We start from the raw sequence: 16,988 nt of genomic DNA, 5'->3' as shown, positions 1-16,988 counted from the left end.
ATAATGTGTAAAATATCATCAATTATTTTTAATGAAATTCTTTATTTTATTTTTGAAACTTATAGTATATATTTATAAAAAAATTATTTTGACTAAATTTTCCTCAATCTAAAGTTTATGATGCATTGTACTCAGTAGTTCAAAAACATTGAGCTATACTTTAGAGCATTATGTATAGTAACTAAAACTGTATTGTTTTATTATATTATATATATTTTTTTCAAACTTATTTTTCCTTATGTATTATTTTCGGTTACCGTTTTTTATTATTATTTTATTAATTCTCTAAATTTATCTTGGTGAACATAAAATGAAATAAAATTTGGTGAATTAGTAATTTTTTATTTGTATTGGTCTGATGAAATGCGAAAATGATAACGTAAATTGATTCTCTTTTTATTGTTCTTATTAATATGCTCTTTTTATTCATAAATTTTATATATTTTTGTATTATTGTATGTATTTTCAATAATTTAGATGATGACTAAATTTTAGTTAAATTCAACCTAATTTAACTAATTTTCATTTTTTGTTGTTATATTTTGTACGTTTTGTTTTCAAATTTATTATGATTAAAAATTATGTTTTGATTTAAATTAATAATTTATTATGGTTTTTCGATATTTTAAATAATTCTCTAAAGTTAAATTTGGTAAGAAAAGAAGAAAATTTTCCAAGATTTTCTTTTTCCTTTTTGTTACCCTGAGTTCAATGAAACATAAAAAAAAAATTGTTTTCTATTTTGTTTTTTATGAAGGTTTATGTATTTTTGAAATTTGTGTATTTTATTATATTATGTAGTTAATAAATTAGCATATGTTGTCAGTATGATAAGTCCAAAAAAGTTGATTAAAATTAAACTACTAATTACAAATAATTTATAGGTTATTAAATATTTATTAATAGATTTTATCTATAATACTAAAATGGTGTAAAAAAATATGATATAATTATTTTAAAATTTGTATTGACAAGTCAAAATGGCCTAGTGCAATTCTTGTTAGGTGGAAAGGTATTTATATAAAAAAATTCACATATCAATTTTACATTTCCTGTAAACGCCATCGCCAGTTTCAATTATTTACTTACAAAAGTCATTCCAATTCTAATCAAAACCCACAATTTAATAACTCCTTAACTAATGCAATTAACCTTCCAATGGGCTTAACTCTTGTCGTTTTTATCACTTAACTTGACCATATCGTCTTCTAGTACTTCTTCTCAGAAATGTTTGCAAACTACCTTGCACTTAACACACTACTGTACACATAAATTCCGGTTGAATCATAGCTCAAATCAGATCCTTAACCGGTCACCGCCAGTTGCTTCATATAAACCAGATCAAACCGGTAGTCTTTCTCCACGCGAAAGATTTGCAAGCCGGGTTCACCGACTTAACCAACACTTTTCGACGCCCCCAACAAACGCCTGCAATAAAAAAAAATCCGGTTCAATTAGTTTTTAATAAACCAATAAAACTATATAAATCGTTCACTGTAAAAGCGTTTCAGGCCAGACTCTGTTCCAGCAAAGCATCCAAACGACGTCACTCATTGTCCGGTCACAAAATTGGTTAACTCGTCTGAGAAATGCTTCTTACTCTGCTCAAGACTTGTCCCACGTGAGCTCCGAGTTGACCCGTTTTTATGAAACCCTGAAGCTTCGAAGTCTTTGAAAAAGGTTCTGCTCAGAATTGTTTCAGTAACATTAATCTCAAAGTAGCAACAGTCTAGGAAAGCTCATCCTCTGTACTAATAAGAAATTGATGATCACTAACCTATTTTTAATATCCCTACTGTCAAACTCGTGAACGCAACATATTCCATTATCAACCAGCATAAGCATGTTAAAGAGTAAGATGGCATAGTCAGAAATTCTAGGTTAATTGGAAGTTTTATTTTAAGTAGCCATTTATCAATGCAAAAATTACAAAGCAAAATTCACCAGTTTCAGGCTCTTAGTCAGAGTTGCAGTGAACTCAGGTGCAAAAGAGGAGTTCCTAGATGTATACACATATCATGGTACTATGCCTACGGTGAACATGCATTAACAAAGCACACTGAGGGCACTTATTCTAGAAAATCTAAAACGGTAGCAATTAATTTACAATGTGAACCAGTACCTTAGGAATTGGTATTGAACAAAGCTGGATCCCCAACTAATAGTTGGTAACTATACATTCATGTCTCCTCTAAAGTTGATGCCCTCATGAATGGTTATGCCACACCACTTGAGAGTATCAGTTGAACTGCACGCTACGTCTTATGTCCAAAAAGTCGATGCCCTGCCTGCTTCCAACAAACTTAATGAAATAATCATGAGTATTCCTCATCTGCTGAATATCATCAAACTCTGCTCCCTACCACATCATACCAACAAACGAAAACAAATCATTAAACGAAAACAAAATCATCTAACATGATCTAAACTCAAGCTTGCTAAATCATAAACAAAACAAAATCATCTAAACTTAAGCTTTCTAAATTTATAAAGAAAAAAAAAAATCTAACTCAAATTTTCTTCGGAAAAAGTTTTTGTGAGGATGATGGTTCAACGATGAAGGCTCACATTTATATAGCTGGATTTCCACCGCTTTGTGTAGAAGATGAATTGAATGAAGAATCTTTAATTGGACTTGGTTGATGGAGTAAATAACGTCATCAACACCATTCAATCAACGCATCTCGTAACGGTTAGAAAGAAGAGACTCTCAGCAGAACGTCACGAAATCTTCTCGATCCAGAGACTCGCCATAAAGATTCATCTCACCGAACTCTCCCGGGTACTCGAACATCGGTTTAGATAACAAAGAGAGAAGAATACGGTGAACCCTAGCAGTCGTTGCTCTCTGGAAGAATAAGTTTGCCATTAATAGACTGGGCTTAGGTTCTGGAGTGGCGGAGAAAACCATACGAAACCCAAGGGACACGTGTCGCCTTGAGATATAATGAATTATCTAGGTGTCCGCCTACGTGGCATCACCAAGAGGGAGTAAACCCTTCTTTATATATAAAATTATACAAGGTGATAACCTGCGCCTTGCGCAGGGTGAATAGATTTAAAAATATAATCACTTTGAATATATCGATATTAAAGTTATAGAACGAAATATTACATGTTATAAAATATGGGTTTTAAACAAATTTAGTATGTCAATATAAATTCTGTTATGTTTAATTGAAATATTTTATCATGCAAGTAAATCAATAAGAATAAGCAAATATTAATATAAAATAAATGATGAAATGACAATTTGAAACCTTTTGCATTGAGTAAATGGATTAAAAAATTGAATATTGACTTTCAAATGAAGTGAGCTATCCATGTTAAAGTAAATAATTAAACTAATGGTAATATATCGAGCTCTTTAACTAAGTGGTTTAACACACATTGTTCATGTGATGCCTAAACTCTTAGCTTAGTATGATATATATAGTCACAAAATATGATGTTTAAACGTATTTTATTTTGGTGAAATGACAGCATAATTCAATCATAAAATCCTTGATTTCTCCTTTCCCAATTTCAATTTTTGGAAAGTATTATATGTAAGGAAAAAAAAATGAAACAATATATTAATCATGATATTTCACCATAAACTTAATCATTTCAAATTTTTAAATTGACTCATAATTTATCTATCACCATTTATGATGATTTCCTAATTACAAAGTCAAAGTGCTTAAATTAAGAGATTGACTGAGCATCTATATGGATTTCTTTTTTGAATTAAATTGGAGATCAGTCTCGATTTTACATTAATGGACTTTATAATAGAGAGCAAACAATACTTGCACACGCAAACTTTAGCTATACACTTACTAAGTAGTATAACTGTTTGAGTAATGAATAAAGCAAATTTAGATCAGTTTGTCTTCTGTTACTCATAATAGAAAAGATAAACAATTTTTTAAAACATATAGAAAAAAACATTGCCAAAACCATTAAAAAAAATCAAAACAAAGATTATCTAATATTATGATTGGCGCATTGCCTTTGTTAAATGTGTGATTAGAATTAGTGATTACAATTTCAAATATTCACTTTCCAATCATCCATGTTGAAAGTGATTTTTTAATGGAATATTTGAAATATTGATTATTAAAATGTTTTTTAATATTAGTTTCCGTTCATTATTGATTTCTTATTCATATATTCATATAAAATATTATCTAACATGTATCCATATAAAACTATTGTAATTTAAAAACTATTTGAAATGTTGATTATATACAACATATTGATAAAATTAAAACTATAATCAAAATCGTAAACATGGACATAATAAAAATGTATACTTTGCGAACATTTAAAAGTTGTTTGACTAAAAACTTTTTGATGACATATATTATTATCTAATATGATTATTTATATAAATTTAACTAACTTATATTTGGAATTTATAATGCAAATATATTTAAAATTTGAAGAAAACAATTGTTATATTGTGAAACGTAATTTATTAGCAAATATATGAATATACCATAAATGATTCGTAACATACAATAGTATACAATATATTCGAAACTAATTAATATGATCAATGACAATTCATGTAATTAATCTAGTAAACTAATCCTTATTAGATAAAAGGGCTGAGATTGATTGTAGAACTGCCACGTGTAAATGTCACTCTTGTAAATCACACATGAAGACAAGGTTATTATTAAAATGTTCCTATTTTAATATATAAGGGATGGGTGTCCGCTTACGTAGTATCCAGGAGAGAATAAACCCTTCTTTATAGGTGTCCGCCTACGTGGCATCACCAGGAAAGAGTAAACCCTTCATTATATATAAAATATTCAGAGCTGGGCCATGCTTCCATAAAAATTATAATTCCAAATAGATTATATACGTATAAATTTTTTTGTCATCATATAAAGCCCATATTAGTTTTGTTGTTTTATTAATTTAGACGAACTTAAATGGATTAAACAACATAATAAATTAGTGGCCTAGTAAATTTTTTTAAAAATGTCCATAAAACCAAGTACCTAACTCAAAGAGTTGGACATTCGGATTTTTTTTTTGTGAGAAAATTTTTGTTTTATCAATGGTTTTATCACTTTGTGTTTGAAAGTATTTCTATAAGTTTGTTTTTATTAGTATTTCTTTGTTGTGTAGCATATTGGTTTTTATTTTGTTTCAAAGTTCCAAAATTTCAGGGCCAACCTTGTAAATATATTGTTTATTTTTTATGATATCAAACGGCTATTCTGTTACTCAAATTTGAGTTAGTTTTGGTAACCAAATCGAAATAGAACAATCAATGTAACAAATCACTTGACAACAATTTCGTTTTGCTCCCTTGGAATGTAGGGAATCTTGAATTCCGGAAAGCATATCTGATGATTCTAAATCACCTGCAGCTCTTTGAGAAACTTGGCCAAACTTGTGATTCTTTTATCATTGCAATCAGCTCTTTGCAACTCGTCCCAAACTTTTGACACGTCGAGTGTTGTAGCATGTTTTCCATAGCCCATTTCAATGTTTCTATTTCTGTGTGCAACGAATCTTCTCGCCTTCTTAGATTTTGCGTCTCCATTAGTTGGATCTTCCCCATACTACCCTTTCAAACTCATCCACACTAGTGTATTGCTCTGTAGAGGTCAATGAACCATCCATCATACAAATATTACACAAACTTAAGACTTGTGGTTCATCAATAGATTGTACTTGTGGAGTTTAAGATATTGTCTCATTTGCATTGAACCAATTTTGGCACTCATTCTCTGCATATATATCTGACAAGTTCGAGAGGGTCTTTGTCTATATATCTAAATATACTTTCTGCATATCTGTATATATATATTGTTTATATAAAAACTTTTTTTGTCAACGTAGACATTTAAAGCATCGTGTAAGTAGCCATTGTAGAATGACAATGACGCCAAGAAATTTGGAACTCAAAATCTGTGACTCATTAATTAGTACCAATGATAGGTAAAAAAAATTTGCCTGTCTCTTTTTCTTTGTCAGCTTTTGTTTTCACCTATCTCTACATAACGTTAAAGTCTCATCCTATTTTTCATCTGGTACATCAAATTCTCTTAACCACGAGACATTCGTTTTCCATTTTCCCAAAATAAAAAATACCCACTCAAAAGTCAAAACAAAACAAAACAAAATTTGCAACATTTAATTTGAACTTTATTCAAAATGACTTCGCATGTTGAAGAAATTGAAGAAGAGGAAATATCAAAAATTGAGAAAGGCAAAGGCAAAGATTGCCATCGAGGAATCGAAACAGTCATTTGTACTTCTCCTACCACTGTTTGCCTCACTCAGAAGGTAAATACACATAAACCAACAAAATTTTATTCTGTTCATTTTCATAGTTATGATTATAATTAATATATTTAACAAATTATTTTATGTTCTTTCAATACTGTTTACAGTTGATAGCAGAGATGATTGGGACGTATTTCTTAATATTCGCTGGATGTGGGGTGGTGGTAGTGAATGTGTTGTACGGTGGAACAGTGACATTTCCAGGGATATGTGTTACTTGGGGTCTCATTGTTATGGTCATGATTTACTCTACAGGTCACATTTCCGGTGCCCATTTTAATCCTGCCGTGACCCTCACTTTTGCCGTGTTCCGGCGGTTCCCCTGGTATCAGGTATTTACTCTCCATCTCTTCTTTAAATGTTTTTTGGTTGTTTTTAAGTTAATCAAACATAAACACATTACATGTTCAAACAAATGCAACAATTATATTCCTAGTAAATACTATATTAGGTATTGAATCATGAATATGATTGTACAATGATTTGGACAGGTACCATTGTATATAGGTGCACAACTTACGGGATCGTTACTAGGGAGTTTGACACTGAAACTAATGTTCCATGTGACACCAGCAGCTTACTTTGGAACAATTCCGTCTGATTCAGCGGCACAAGCGCTCGCTGCTGAGATCATTATCTCATTCCTCCTTATGTTTGTTATCTCCGGCGTTGCCACTGATAATCGAGCGGTTAGTATTTTCTATATCATCATAAACAGTTAGATATTGGCACTAGTCATTGTATATTTTCTTAACATGATCAGTATTATTTTATAGCAATTTGTTCTACAATTAAGAACAAGTTGTCTCATTTGAAGTCACTAGTGCATTTTTAATATATTGCCATAGAAACAAATCATAAGGAAAACAATATGCAAATATACACTCTTATGTTGTTGGATTGTTCTTAAATTTCTTTTATAGGTCGGAGAATTAGCTGGAATTGCGGTGGGGATGACTATAATGTTGAACGTCTTCGTGGCTGGGTAAACATTTTCTCTTTATTTTTCATTTTCAAGCAACAAGAATCATATATGACTAGAAATCATGGTTTGGGTTTTTATTATTACTATTTTAATATGAAAAATGTTAGACCGGTTTCGGGAGCATCGATGAATCCAGCAAGAAGTCTAGGACCAGCGATAGTGATGGGAGTGTATGATGGACTTTGGATTTACATTGTTGGTCCTCTTGTCGGAATTATGGCCGGAGGTTTTGTTTATAACCTTATAAGATTTACGGATAAGCCACTTAAAGAGCTTACTAGGAACGGTTCTTTTCTCCGTTCTGCTTCTCCAAAACACAAAACTTCTACTTCTAAAAGCTAATATTTTGTACTCTCTTGGTCATATATTATTTTGTCAAACTTTTCTTCTTGGATACTTGTATATCTTATATATTAAAACAGAATTCACAATCTTGATTCATATGTGATATTTTAAAAAATGAACCATTACGAAAAAGTCATATTTTATTTATTTCTTAATAACATTTTGTCATCATTACTAATTCATCTCATATATTATTGACTATAATAACTACTTTCCTATAAGATTGGAAGTAAGCCATTAATGTATATTTTAAGAATCTTGATCCGTGCATTTCAAATTTCGAATAATCTGAAAATACATGTATACAAAGCATAAAATATACTCTTAAGATCATTACTTATATTCGTCAAAACAATAATCGTTATCTAAAGTCAAATCTAATATTATAAGGAAATATAAACAAATCTTATGTTTTTTAAAAAATTAACCATATAAACAATCGTACATAAGAAACTAACTTATAAGTTATTGCATAGTAATTTTTCTGTTTTGGTCATAGTTTATGATAAACATCCGTGCATTTCAAATTTCGAATAATCTGAAAAAACATGTATACAAAACATAAAATATACTCCAAAGATCATTACTTATATTCGTCAAAACAATAATCGTTATGTAAATTCAAATCTAATATTATAAAGAAATATAAACACATCGTGTTTTTTTTCCAAACTAACCATATAAACAATCGTACATAAGAAACTAACTTATAAGCTATTGCATAGTAATATTTCTGTTTTGGTCATCGTTTATGATAAACATATATATATATATATATAACACAAGTAGTTTTTTTTTGTTTTGGTGATAGTTTATGATATTTATATTTCTATTTTATTGTTAATGTATTTCTTCTATTTATTTATAAGTAAAATGTATAAAAAATAGTTGTTTAGGTTAGATGGTTAAATATCTTAATTTTTTTATGGTAAGAATGTAAAGAAATATCTTAAATTTTAATATTATTAATATAATTAGTTAATATAATTCAATAACCACTTTGTTTTTTTTTGAACAAAACCAAACCATTTGGATTGATAAAACCTTTAACCAAATGGTTTGGACATATATTTTGGTTTGGTTTAGATCGGTTTGAGTTTGGTTGGGTCGGTATGGTTCAGATTTTTTGCCCACCCTATTTTTGGCCCATTTATAAGAAGATATATAATGTTTTAATAGATAAGATTTATATAGGGGAATTTGCCAAAACTAATCCACAACTTGACTTTAATCCCAAACTTATACTCAAACTTGAATCAAATGCAAAACTAACCTAAAAGCCTTGTGAAATTACAGTCCAGCCCTTTGTGACCAAACAAAAAAAAAGAAGCTATTTTTACAAATATAGCCCTAGTAAGTCGTCTGAGATGTTGGAAGTCGTCTGGACAACTTCAAAGTAAGTCTTCTGGTGTAGCTGATCTTAAAAATAATTTATAAATTTTTAAAAAAATATTTTGATAAGCGAAAAATTAATATCATGTAATTATAAACAATTTTAAGTGATATAAATTAAAATATAACAAAATTGAATTGTTTTCAACATAGATGAGTGTAGGTAGTGAATCATGGTATTCTTTGGTCTAGGGTTTGACAACATATGTTGTAGTATTGTATGTATTCTTAGGGTTAGATTTTGGAAAGCTTGAATGTTTTTTGAAAAAATATTTTTTTACCTATACGTGTTTATTTTTGTATATAGTAAACACTTTTGAAGTTTAATTTGATTTTATGAAGTGTTTAGTTAGTTAATTAAGTTTAGAGGTTATGTTTAGGGTCTAGACGTCTTACATTTCAGTCGTCTGGTGAAGAAATTAAAACAGACAACTTACATGTAAGTCGTCCAAATATTCCCGCCTAAAATTTAAAAAAAAATTATTTTTCCGCTTGAATAATTTAATTGGAAAGTCTTCTATTTTAGTTTTCCGCTAAAAATATTTTAATTTCCCGCTAAAAATATTAAACTCCTCTAGAAGACTTACAAGTAAGTCGTCTAGGAAGTCGTCTGAATCAAAAATATTTAACCTAATTGGATTTTTTGTCTCCCTATATAAAGAAAAATTTACACATTCTCTCTGCTCCTCTCAAATGGCTGCAACAAAAATGTAATGTTCATCATTCTAAAACTCTTCAACTTCTCTCTAATCTCTTTGACTTGAAAACACCAAACTTTATATGAATTTTTAAGTTTTGTCTCATGTATTTCTTACTAATCTATCTCTTTTGCAGGTTTTTAATCACATGGTACTCATCTTCCACTAATTTAAAGGTAGATCTATTAATTTTAGATATGTATTTTTGTGTGTTCTATAAAGGTAGATTTATCTAATCTTCCACTCATTTTCTCTATTTTTAAGTCATTTCAACGTTTTTGGATATGCATGTTTTTCAGATCTGGATTTGAAGTCCAGATGACTTCCATGAAGTCCAGACGACTTCGAGGAAGTCTTCCAGACGACTTCCAGCTTCCTGGAAGTCTTCTGGACTTCCTGGAAGTCTTCTGACGAAGTCTCCCTTTCATAATAGATCTGAGCGTTTTGGTAAGTTTTTATGTCTGAATTTTCTTCATTTGGTAACTTCTTGTTGTATAAAGTTCTTACTTTTTTCCCAAACTAAAACACTCCAAACCCACTCTAATTTCTTTGACTTGAAAACACCAAACTTTATATGAATTTTTCAGTTTTGTCTCATGTCTTTCTTATTAATCTATCTTTTTTACAGGTTTTTAATCAGATAGTACTCATCTTCCACTCATTTAAAGGTAGATCTATTAATTTTAGATATGTATTTTTGTGTGTTCTATAAAGGTAGATTAATCTAATCTTCCACTCATTTTTTCTGTTTTTAAGCCACTTGAACGTTTTTGGATATGCAGGTTTTTCATATCTGGATTTGATATGCAGGTTTTTCAGATCTGGAAGACTTCTGGAACGACTTACCTGTTAGTCGTCTAAAATATAATGCACTAGACGACTTTCAGGAAGTCTTCCAGACTACTTCCACTTCAGTCGTGTGGACTTCCTGAAAGTCGTCTGGACTTCTTGAAAGTCGTCTAGACTTCCTGAAAGTCGTCTGGACTTCCTGGAAGTCGTCTGGTAGTCGTCTGGACTTCCTAAAAGTCGTCTAGACTTCCTGGAAGTCTTCTTACAAAGTCTTCTTTCATATCAAGTGGAGTCCAAACTTGTCTTTGTAGAGGAATGGTCTATAATAGTTTTGTTTGTGGTCTGTTTTGTGAATTGCATATATGTCTACTCTTTTAGTTGTGATTTTGTTGTAAAATCAGTAATAATGTTTCCCAAGATGTAATATATGTGCTAACAATGTGTTTACACATTTACAAATCAATGAGATAATAGACTTCAGTAGCCTTTTTCTTATATTTGGATTTCTCATATGCAATAATAAACTCCAATCGCCTTTTTTTTCATCTTAATAAACAAGAATGTTGGTAGCTTTATATTGATACAACATTTTAAAAAGCATTTTAACCCTTCTTCCAACTTATAACAATAATCATCATTATTGTCTATAACAATAATACTTAAGAGATGGAAACAAACAATAGTAACTAGTCAAAGCATATCATATTTTTTATAAGTTTGCGTTGAAAAACTTAGTCAAATTTAGTAAAACTAAGGGAGAGAACATATTTTGTAAATATGAGTTTTACATATCTTGAAGTTACTTATCACTCTTAAAAATACAAGTTATTCAAAAACTAACGTAGAAAACTTAAAAACTAGCAGAGAAGACTTCCACTGAAGTCTTCTCGGATCAGTTAGAAACTTTAATTAACGTGAATGTTGGTAACCTCATAAATATCACCAATTGAGTTATAAATTTCATTCAGTAGCCCAAATATTCATTAATAAACATGAATTAACAAGAAAATGTTAAGAAGTCTTTATAGTTTTAGAGAAAATGCAAGTTTATTAAACATTGACGCAGACGACATCCACAGAGGTCATCTAGTAGACTTCCAGAGAGTCGTCCATTTAGGTCGACGCGGACGACTTCAATCTAAGTATTCCAGATGACTAAAATATAAGTCATCTGGTCAACGCATAGGTTATTTTTGCAATTGACTTTGAAATCTGTTATTTGAGACGATTGGAAAATAAGTCATCTACTTTTGTTTGGTTAAAAAAAAACTCCAAAAAAGCTAGAAGACTTACATTTCAGTCGTCATAGGTTAGTTTTGCATTTGACTGGATTATTTCAGAAGTTTGATTTTCTTGGACGACTTACATTTCAGTCGTCTCGTAAAAATTAAAATATCAATATTTTTTTTTAAACTAGACGACTTACAATTAAGTCGTCATAGGTTAGTTTTGCAATTGAAAAAAAAATCTTCAATATTTAATTATATATAGACGACTTAAAATTCAGTCGTCCGTCAGACGACTTACTCACTTGTAAGTCGTCCAAGCTAATTTAAGTTATGGAAATTAAAATTTTCTGAATAATTATATTCGACAGTTTGTTAGAAACTTCTGATTTTTTTTTCTATTTTTTGTTATTGATTTGTGGAAGATTGGTAACTATAATAATTGGCGGTTAGTTTTCTGCTTTAGTATATTCGAGATTAATATTTACAACTTCTGATTTTCTTATTTCTATTGTTTATTATTGATTTGAAAAATATTTGCAACTATAATGATAACCCAAACAGTATTTTCAATAGTTAATAAATATATCGGTATAATCATAAATTTTAGTATCAAGCATATAAATTTTTAAAAATATATGTCGGCTTTTATTTAGTAGTAATCCAAAATTGTAGTTTGATGGTATATTTTCAATAGACGAGGGGGAATTTTTTTAAAGATTTCGGGTTTAGGGTTTGGTGAATTAGGGCTTATTGAGTTTTGCTTATATATTTTAAGATTTCATAATTTTGAATACTGCCAAAATACATTATATCAGGATTTATGTATATATATTACATGTCAATTTGAAAACATTGAAATGTTGAATCCGGTGTGTTATTAGAGCATGATGGTGTAAGTTTCAAATAGAAAACATATGATCCGGTGTGTTATTAGAGCATGATGGTGTAAGTTTCAAATACAAAACATATGGTTGACGATTAGTATCGTTAATACAAATAATATAGACAGGTTTTTAGGCTTTAATTATTTAGTTGAAACTTGAAAGGGATATAGAAATAATGAAATATTTCGTTTGTTGGAATAAAAATATTTCTTGGAATAAGAAAAATAATTAAAAATACATGTTTTAAATAAGGTAATGTCATGACCTAATATAAATTGAATGTCAGGCTTGGTTCAATGCAAATGAATCAGTACCCTTATAGTGAAGAACCAAACGTTTTAAGCTTGGGTAATATATATAGCTGTAAAACATATGAAGAGTCTAAGCCAATATATGTTTGCTGTAAAACAACCCAATAATGATTTTAAAGGTCTCATTTTTTAATGTTTTTTTAAGTTATTACATTTTAGAGATAAAGCATAAATGCTGAATTCAAATGAAAACAATTTATACATGGATGCAATACACTACAATAGGTGAATAATCGTCAAATCTAATCTTTTGCATATGAAACACTTAATTTTATTTAAATCTGTTTATAATATTATATGAGTAAACTTATAGTTTTTTACAATGGCATCTTCTTATAATCTTTGTAGTGTGATTTGCAGGGAATAAAATTCATGCATCACCTAAAAATAAGTAGATGCTAAAAGAGTAATCTATAATATAACGAGGCAGTTCTCTCTTTCCTGAAGCGACAAATCAGCATTTTGGTGGGTTCTACTTTTAAAAAGTGTGAAAAAATATCACACCTGTGACTCGGACCCAGGTTATTGAGATATAAACACCAACATTTATACCAGTAAACTAAAGGATACTTTGTACATTGATGACCGAAACTAATATATATTTATGAAGGTCGAAAACCTTTGATTCTTCGGTTCTCGCCGGGCCTACAAGTGTATTATGAGTTTCATTTTTAAATGAGGTTCACCACGTTATATGAAAAACAACAATTATAGTTTTTTCATATTGTAAACTGTTTTCGTTTAACATGAGTTAGAGTTCTTTTCATCATTGTCTTAAATAAGTCTGAGTTACAGAGTTGCGTTGTGTGTCTGTTCGTAATCTATGTTTTCACCGGTGAACTATTCATCTCCCTATCTTAAATCGCTTGATCTTAAATGTTCCTGATTTGTAGCATTTCTGTAAACCCTATATATATATATATGATTCTTATCTTTGATGAACCCAATCTGCATCTCCATAAAACTCATTGATTCCTCTTAGCTTTAACCATCTTTTAGAAAATGTCTCTCTGTCTCTCCAGTTCTTCAAACCGGCGTTCCCGGCATCCGTCACTCAACCTTCGAGTCTCTCCGTGTTGGTCGTAGTAGTCAGAACATAGCTTCATAGCTTCTAACCTCCTCGCTTATGGGATTCGTTGAACTTCAAGAAAGACAGTAAGTTTATGGGAATCACAGTTATCTTTCTTGATGAAAATGTAAGTTAATCTTCGATTTATCACACTTATTTAATATAATTGTTTTTAATTGATTTCCTGATTCTTTGTTAAATAATATTATTTGTAGATTCTATGATTTATGAGTTTATTTCCGCCGGACGTGTTAATCATTACATGCCATATTTGAAAGTCGGTTCCATTGTGAAAGTCGATCGTTTTGAGATTGCTAGGTGCTCAAGTATGTACAAGAAAATTGATCATCCATTCCTCATTCGTTTCATCCCACCAACTATTATTTATGAAGTCATCACGGGTGCTCCTGAGATCAATCTCCAATCATAATTAGACTGTTTGACAATTTCCAAGTGATTGCGAACACAAACCTAGAACTCTCGGGTATATTATCATATTGCATCTGGGTTTATAATATCTTTAGTTATCATAACTGATATTTAAACTCGCAGATGTGGTTGGGAAAATCCAATATGTCCAAAGCTCTGACCTTAGCAAATAAACAACTCGAGTCGTTATCCATCTCCTCATTGATCCGTAAGAAACAATCAGCACACAATTCCCTTTATATTATTATCTAAATTGTGCTAACATCAATAATCAAAAATATTTTCTACCCAAATTATGTGCTCGTCTATTTATCTCCCTTAGTTATCAAACTAATTTTACACAAACCTTTATTTTACAGATTAAAAAAAACCACAACAACACAAACAATCAAAACACCAAAAACTAGAATTTCAAAAAAGTCGAATCATTAATGATCACCTCTCTTTTTTGTCTAATCTTAGAAATAAACTTCAAAACAAATATACTAAACCAATCACCTCAACTAAAACTCAAAGACACATACATCGAGTCTGCTAAACAAATACAAACTACACGACCAACTATTTAACAATTTACAAATTTACTTTCACAACGACATATACATCAAGTCAGCTAAAAAAATACAAACTACACGGCCAGCTATTTAACAATTTACAAACTTACTTTCGCAACAAAGAAGACGAAGACGACAACCAAGATCAGTGAAATTACCTAACCAAAAAAAGAAGAGTAAGTTATGAACTCTAATAAATACAACTGACAATGATTTTTGTTTACATATTACCCATCAAATAAAAGATAAACAAACACATCCACAACAGGAGATACAAGAGACAATCCCGATAGACACAAAGGCGGCAACAATAGCTCCACCTGCTCATTCCTCTTGTCCTATAAAAATAGCTTACATGCCCAATGTCAACAGACCAATGATATTGTCTTCTTATGAGAAATAAATAAATTCATTTAAAACTCATTAAAACCCAAATAGTCAGAACTGTCACTCATTTTATAGTTATTTCTACAAGTCTTCATGTATTTGTTTTAAATGTCCGGTAAGAGCAACAAGTTTAAAAATAAAATAAAAACATATAACAAACATAATAAGGATAATAAAAATTATTACTTAATACACATAACTTACACAACTAAACTAGAAAAACAATATCCAGAAACAAAAGGTACTCTCAACAACTTTAATATAATTTATGTACTCACAACAATACAAGAAACAAATTAAAAAGACAAACAAACAATAAGTCTCAGGGACACATCAAACAGCAACATGAACTATATCAATCACATTACTAACACAGTTTAATCATTCATAAGTGGAGAACATTGCATACACAGTTCATCATCACAACTCTAACCCTATAACAATAAAAAAAAACTTGAAAAACAACTCAAAACGCAAAATTCACAACTACAATAACCGTAGCAAATATTGAGATGAAACAAGATCTCTGTCCACAACCCTGCGATTGCGCGGAGGCAATGCCCCTAGTGTTTAAAGTTAAGCAGTGACCAAAGCATACGATGCTAACCTATTGGATAGATCTACTAAGCAAGTTTGAAAATGACATTAGCAACACACAAGTTCCAAATAACCAAACATGTAGGCCATGTTCGTTTGACAGTCGCTGACAGAAACTAGCGATAATTTGTTTTTTCCGTCAATTTTTAATTAATTTAAAAGGCCAGAGCCCAAAGATTACAGACCCGAGGCCCAAAGTACAAGGCATAAAGCCCACCTCCAAGGTGAACACAAAAAAAACAACAAGGCCTGAGGCTTAAACCGCAAGAAGCCCAAACCATAAGAAGCCAGACACCTGCTTGCAGGTCCACGCGTCAAGGAGGCAGGACACGTGTTCGCATCTTCACCATCTCATCCCGTCGACTTGACCGTCGCCGCTTCAAGAGCAGCACCACTGAAACCCTCGTTTCATCGGAGCTCCTCTTACCGGCGAGCCTCCATCGAAACCACTTAGAGCTCTCATCCCGAGCCTCCCAAACATCCTCCCCATAGAGTTGAAACAACAACTCATCTCTCTTCATTCATGCTTTATCTTAACGTCGGAGAGTTTCATCGATTAAATCGAGATCTCATCCAGCAAATCGAAGCCGCGAACCAAAGTAACCATGAACCAAAGACCACACCCGATCCAGAAACGGAAACAAACCCTACCCTATCAAAAAGATTGAAACACCTAAAGGCGGCGGCGTAAGATTGAGAAAGCCTTCACTCTCCGGAGACAAAAGCCGGCAATGGCAGAGCTGAAGAAGCTCCCACCTCCCGGAGACTAGGGCCGGCGGCGACGGAGCTATATAAGCTTCCACCTCCCGGAATCGAAACTTAAACTGACAAGTCAACTTCACCACGCCTAAAAACCTCCACACGACCGCGTCGTTACTCCAGCCGCTTTGCCACCATCGCTGTCGGTTCCTTCCCGAGTTAATGATGACGGTTGAAAACAGGACCAGAGCTCAGACAAGGCGGTCAGGGTAGCAGGCGACGGAGAAACAGAGGAAGGACATCTTAACGAAGAAACGGAGGGCTCC

The 16,988-nt window shown here is 31.2% G+C and overlaps 1 protein-coding gene across 1 annotated transcript; it reads left to right on the top strand.

Annotated features, from left to right (window-relative positions):
- The first annotated feature begins 6,079 nt into the window (after nt 1-6,079).
- LOC125594182 (putative aquaporin NIP4-1) lies at nt 6,080-7,712 on the top strand. The gene is made up of 5 exons (XM_048770490.1): nt 6,080-6,294; nt 6,402-6,626; nt 6,786-6,983; nt 7,218-7,279; nt 7,387-7,712. The coding sequence occupies exons 1-5, from the start codon at nt 6,163-6,165 to the stop codon at nt 7,619-7,621; spliced, it is 852 nt and encodes a 283-aa protein (XP_048626447.1). The 5' UTR covers nt 6,080-6,162; the 3' UTR covers nt 7,622-7,712.
- The last annotated feature ends 9,276 nt before the right edge of the window (nt 7,713-16,988 follow it).

This window comes from Brassica napus, assembly GCF_020379485.1.
Source record: "Brassica napus cultivar Da-Ae chromosome A4 unlocalized genomic scaffold, Da-Ae chrA04_Random_14, whole genome shotgun sequence".
Lineage (NCBI taxonomy): Eukaryota > Viridiplantae > Streptophyta > Magnoliopsida > Brassicales > Brassicaceae > Brassica > Brassica napus.
The sequence above is the reverse complement of the archived record's forward strand: the minus strand, read 5'-3'. Positions and strand labels throughout refer to the sequence as shown.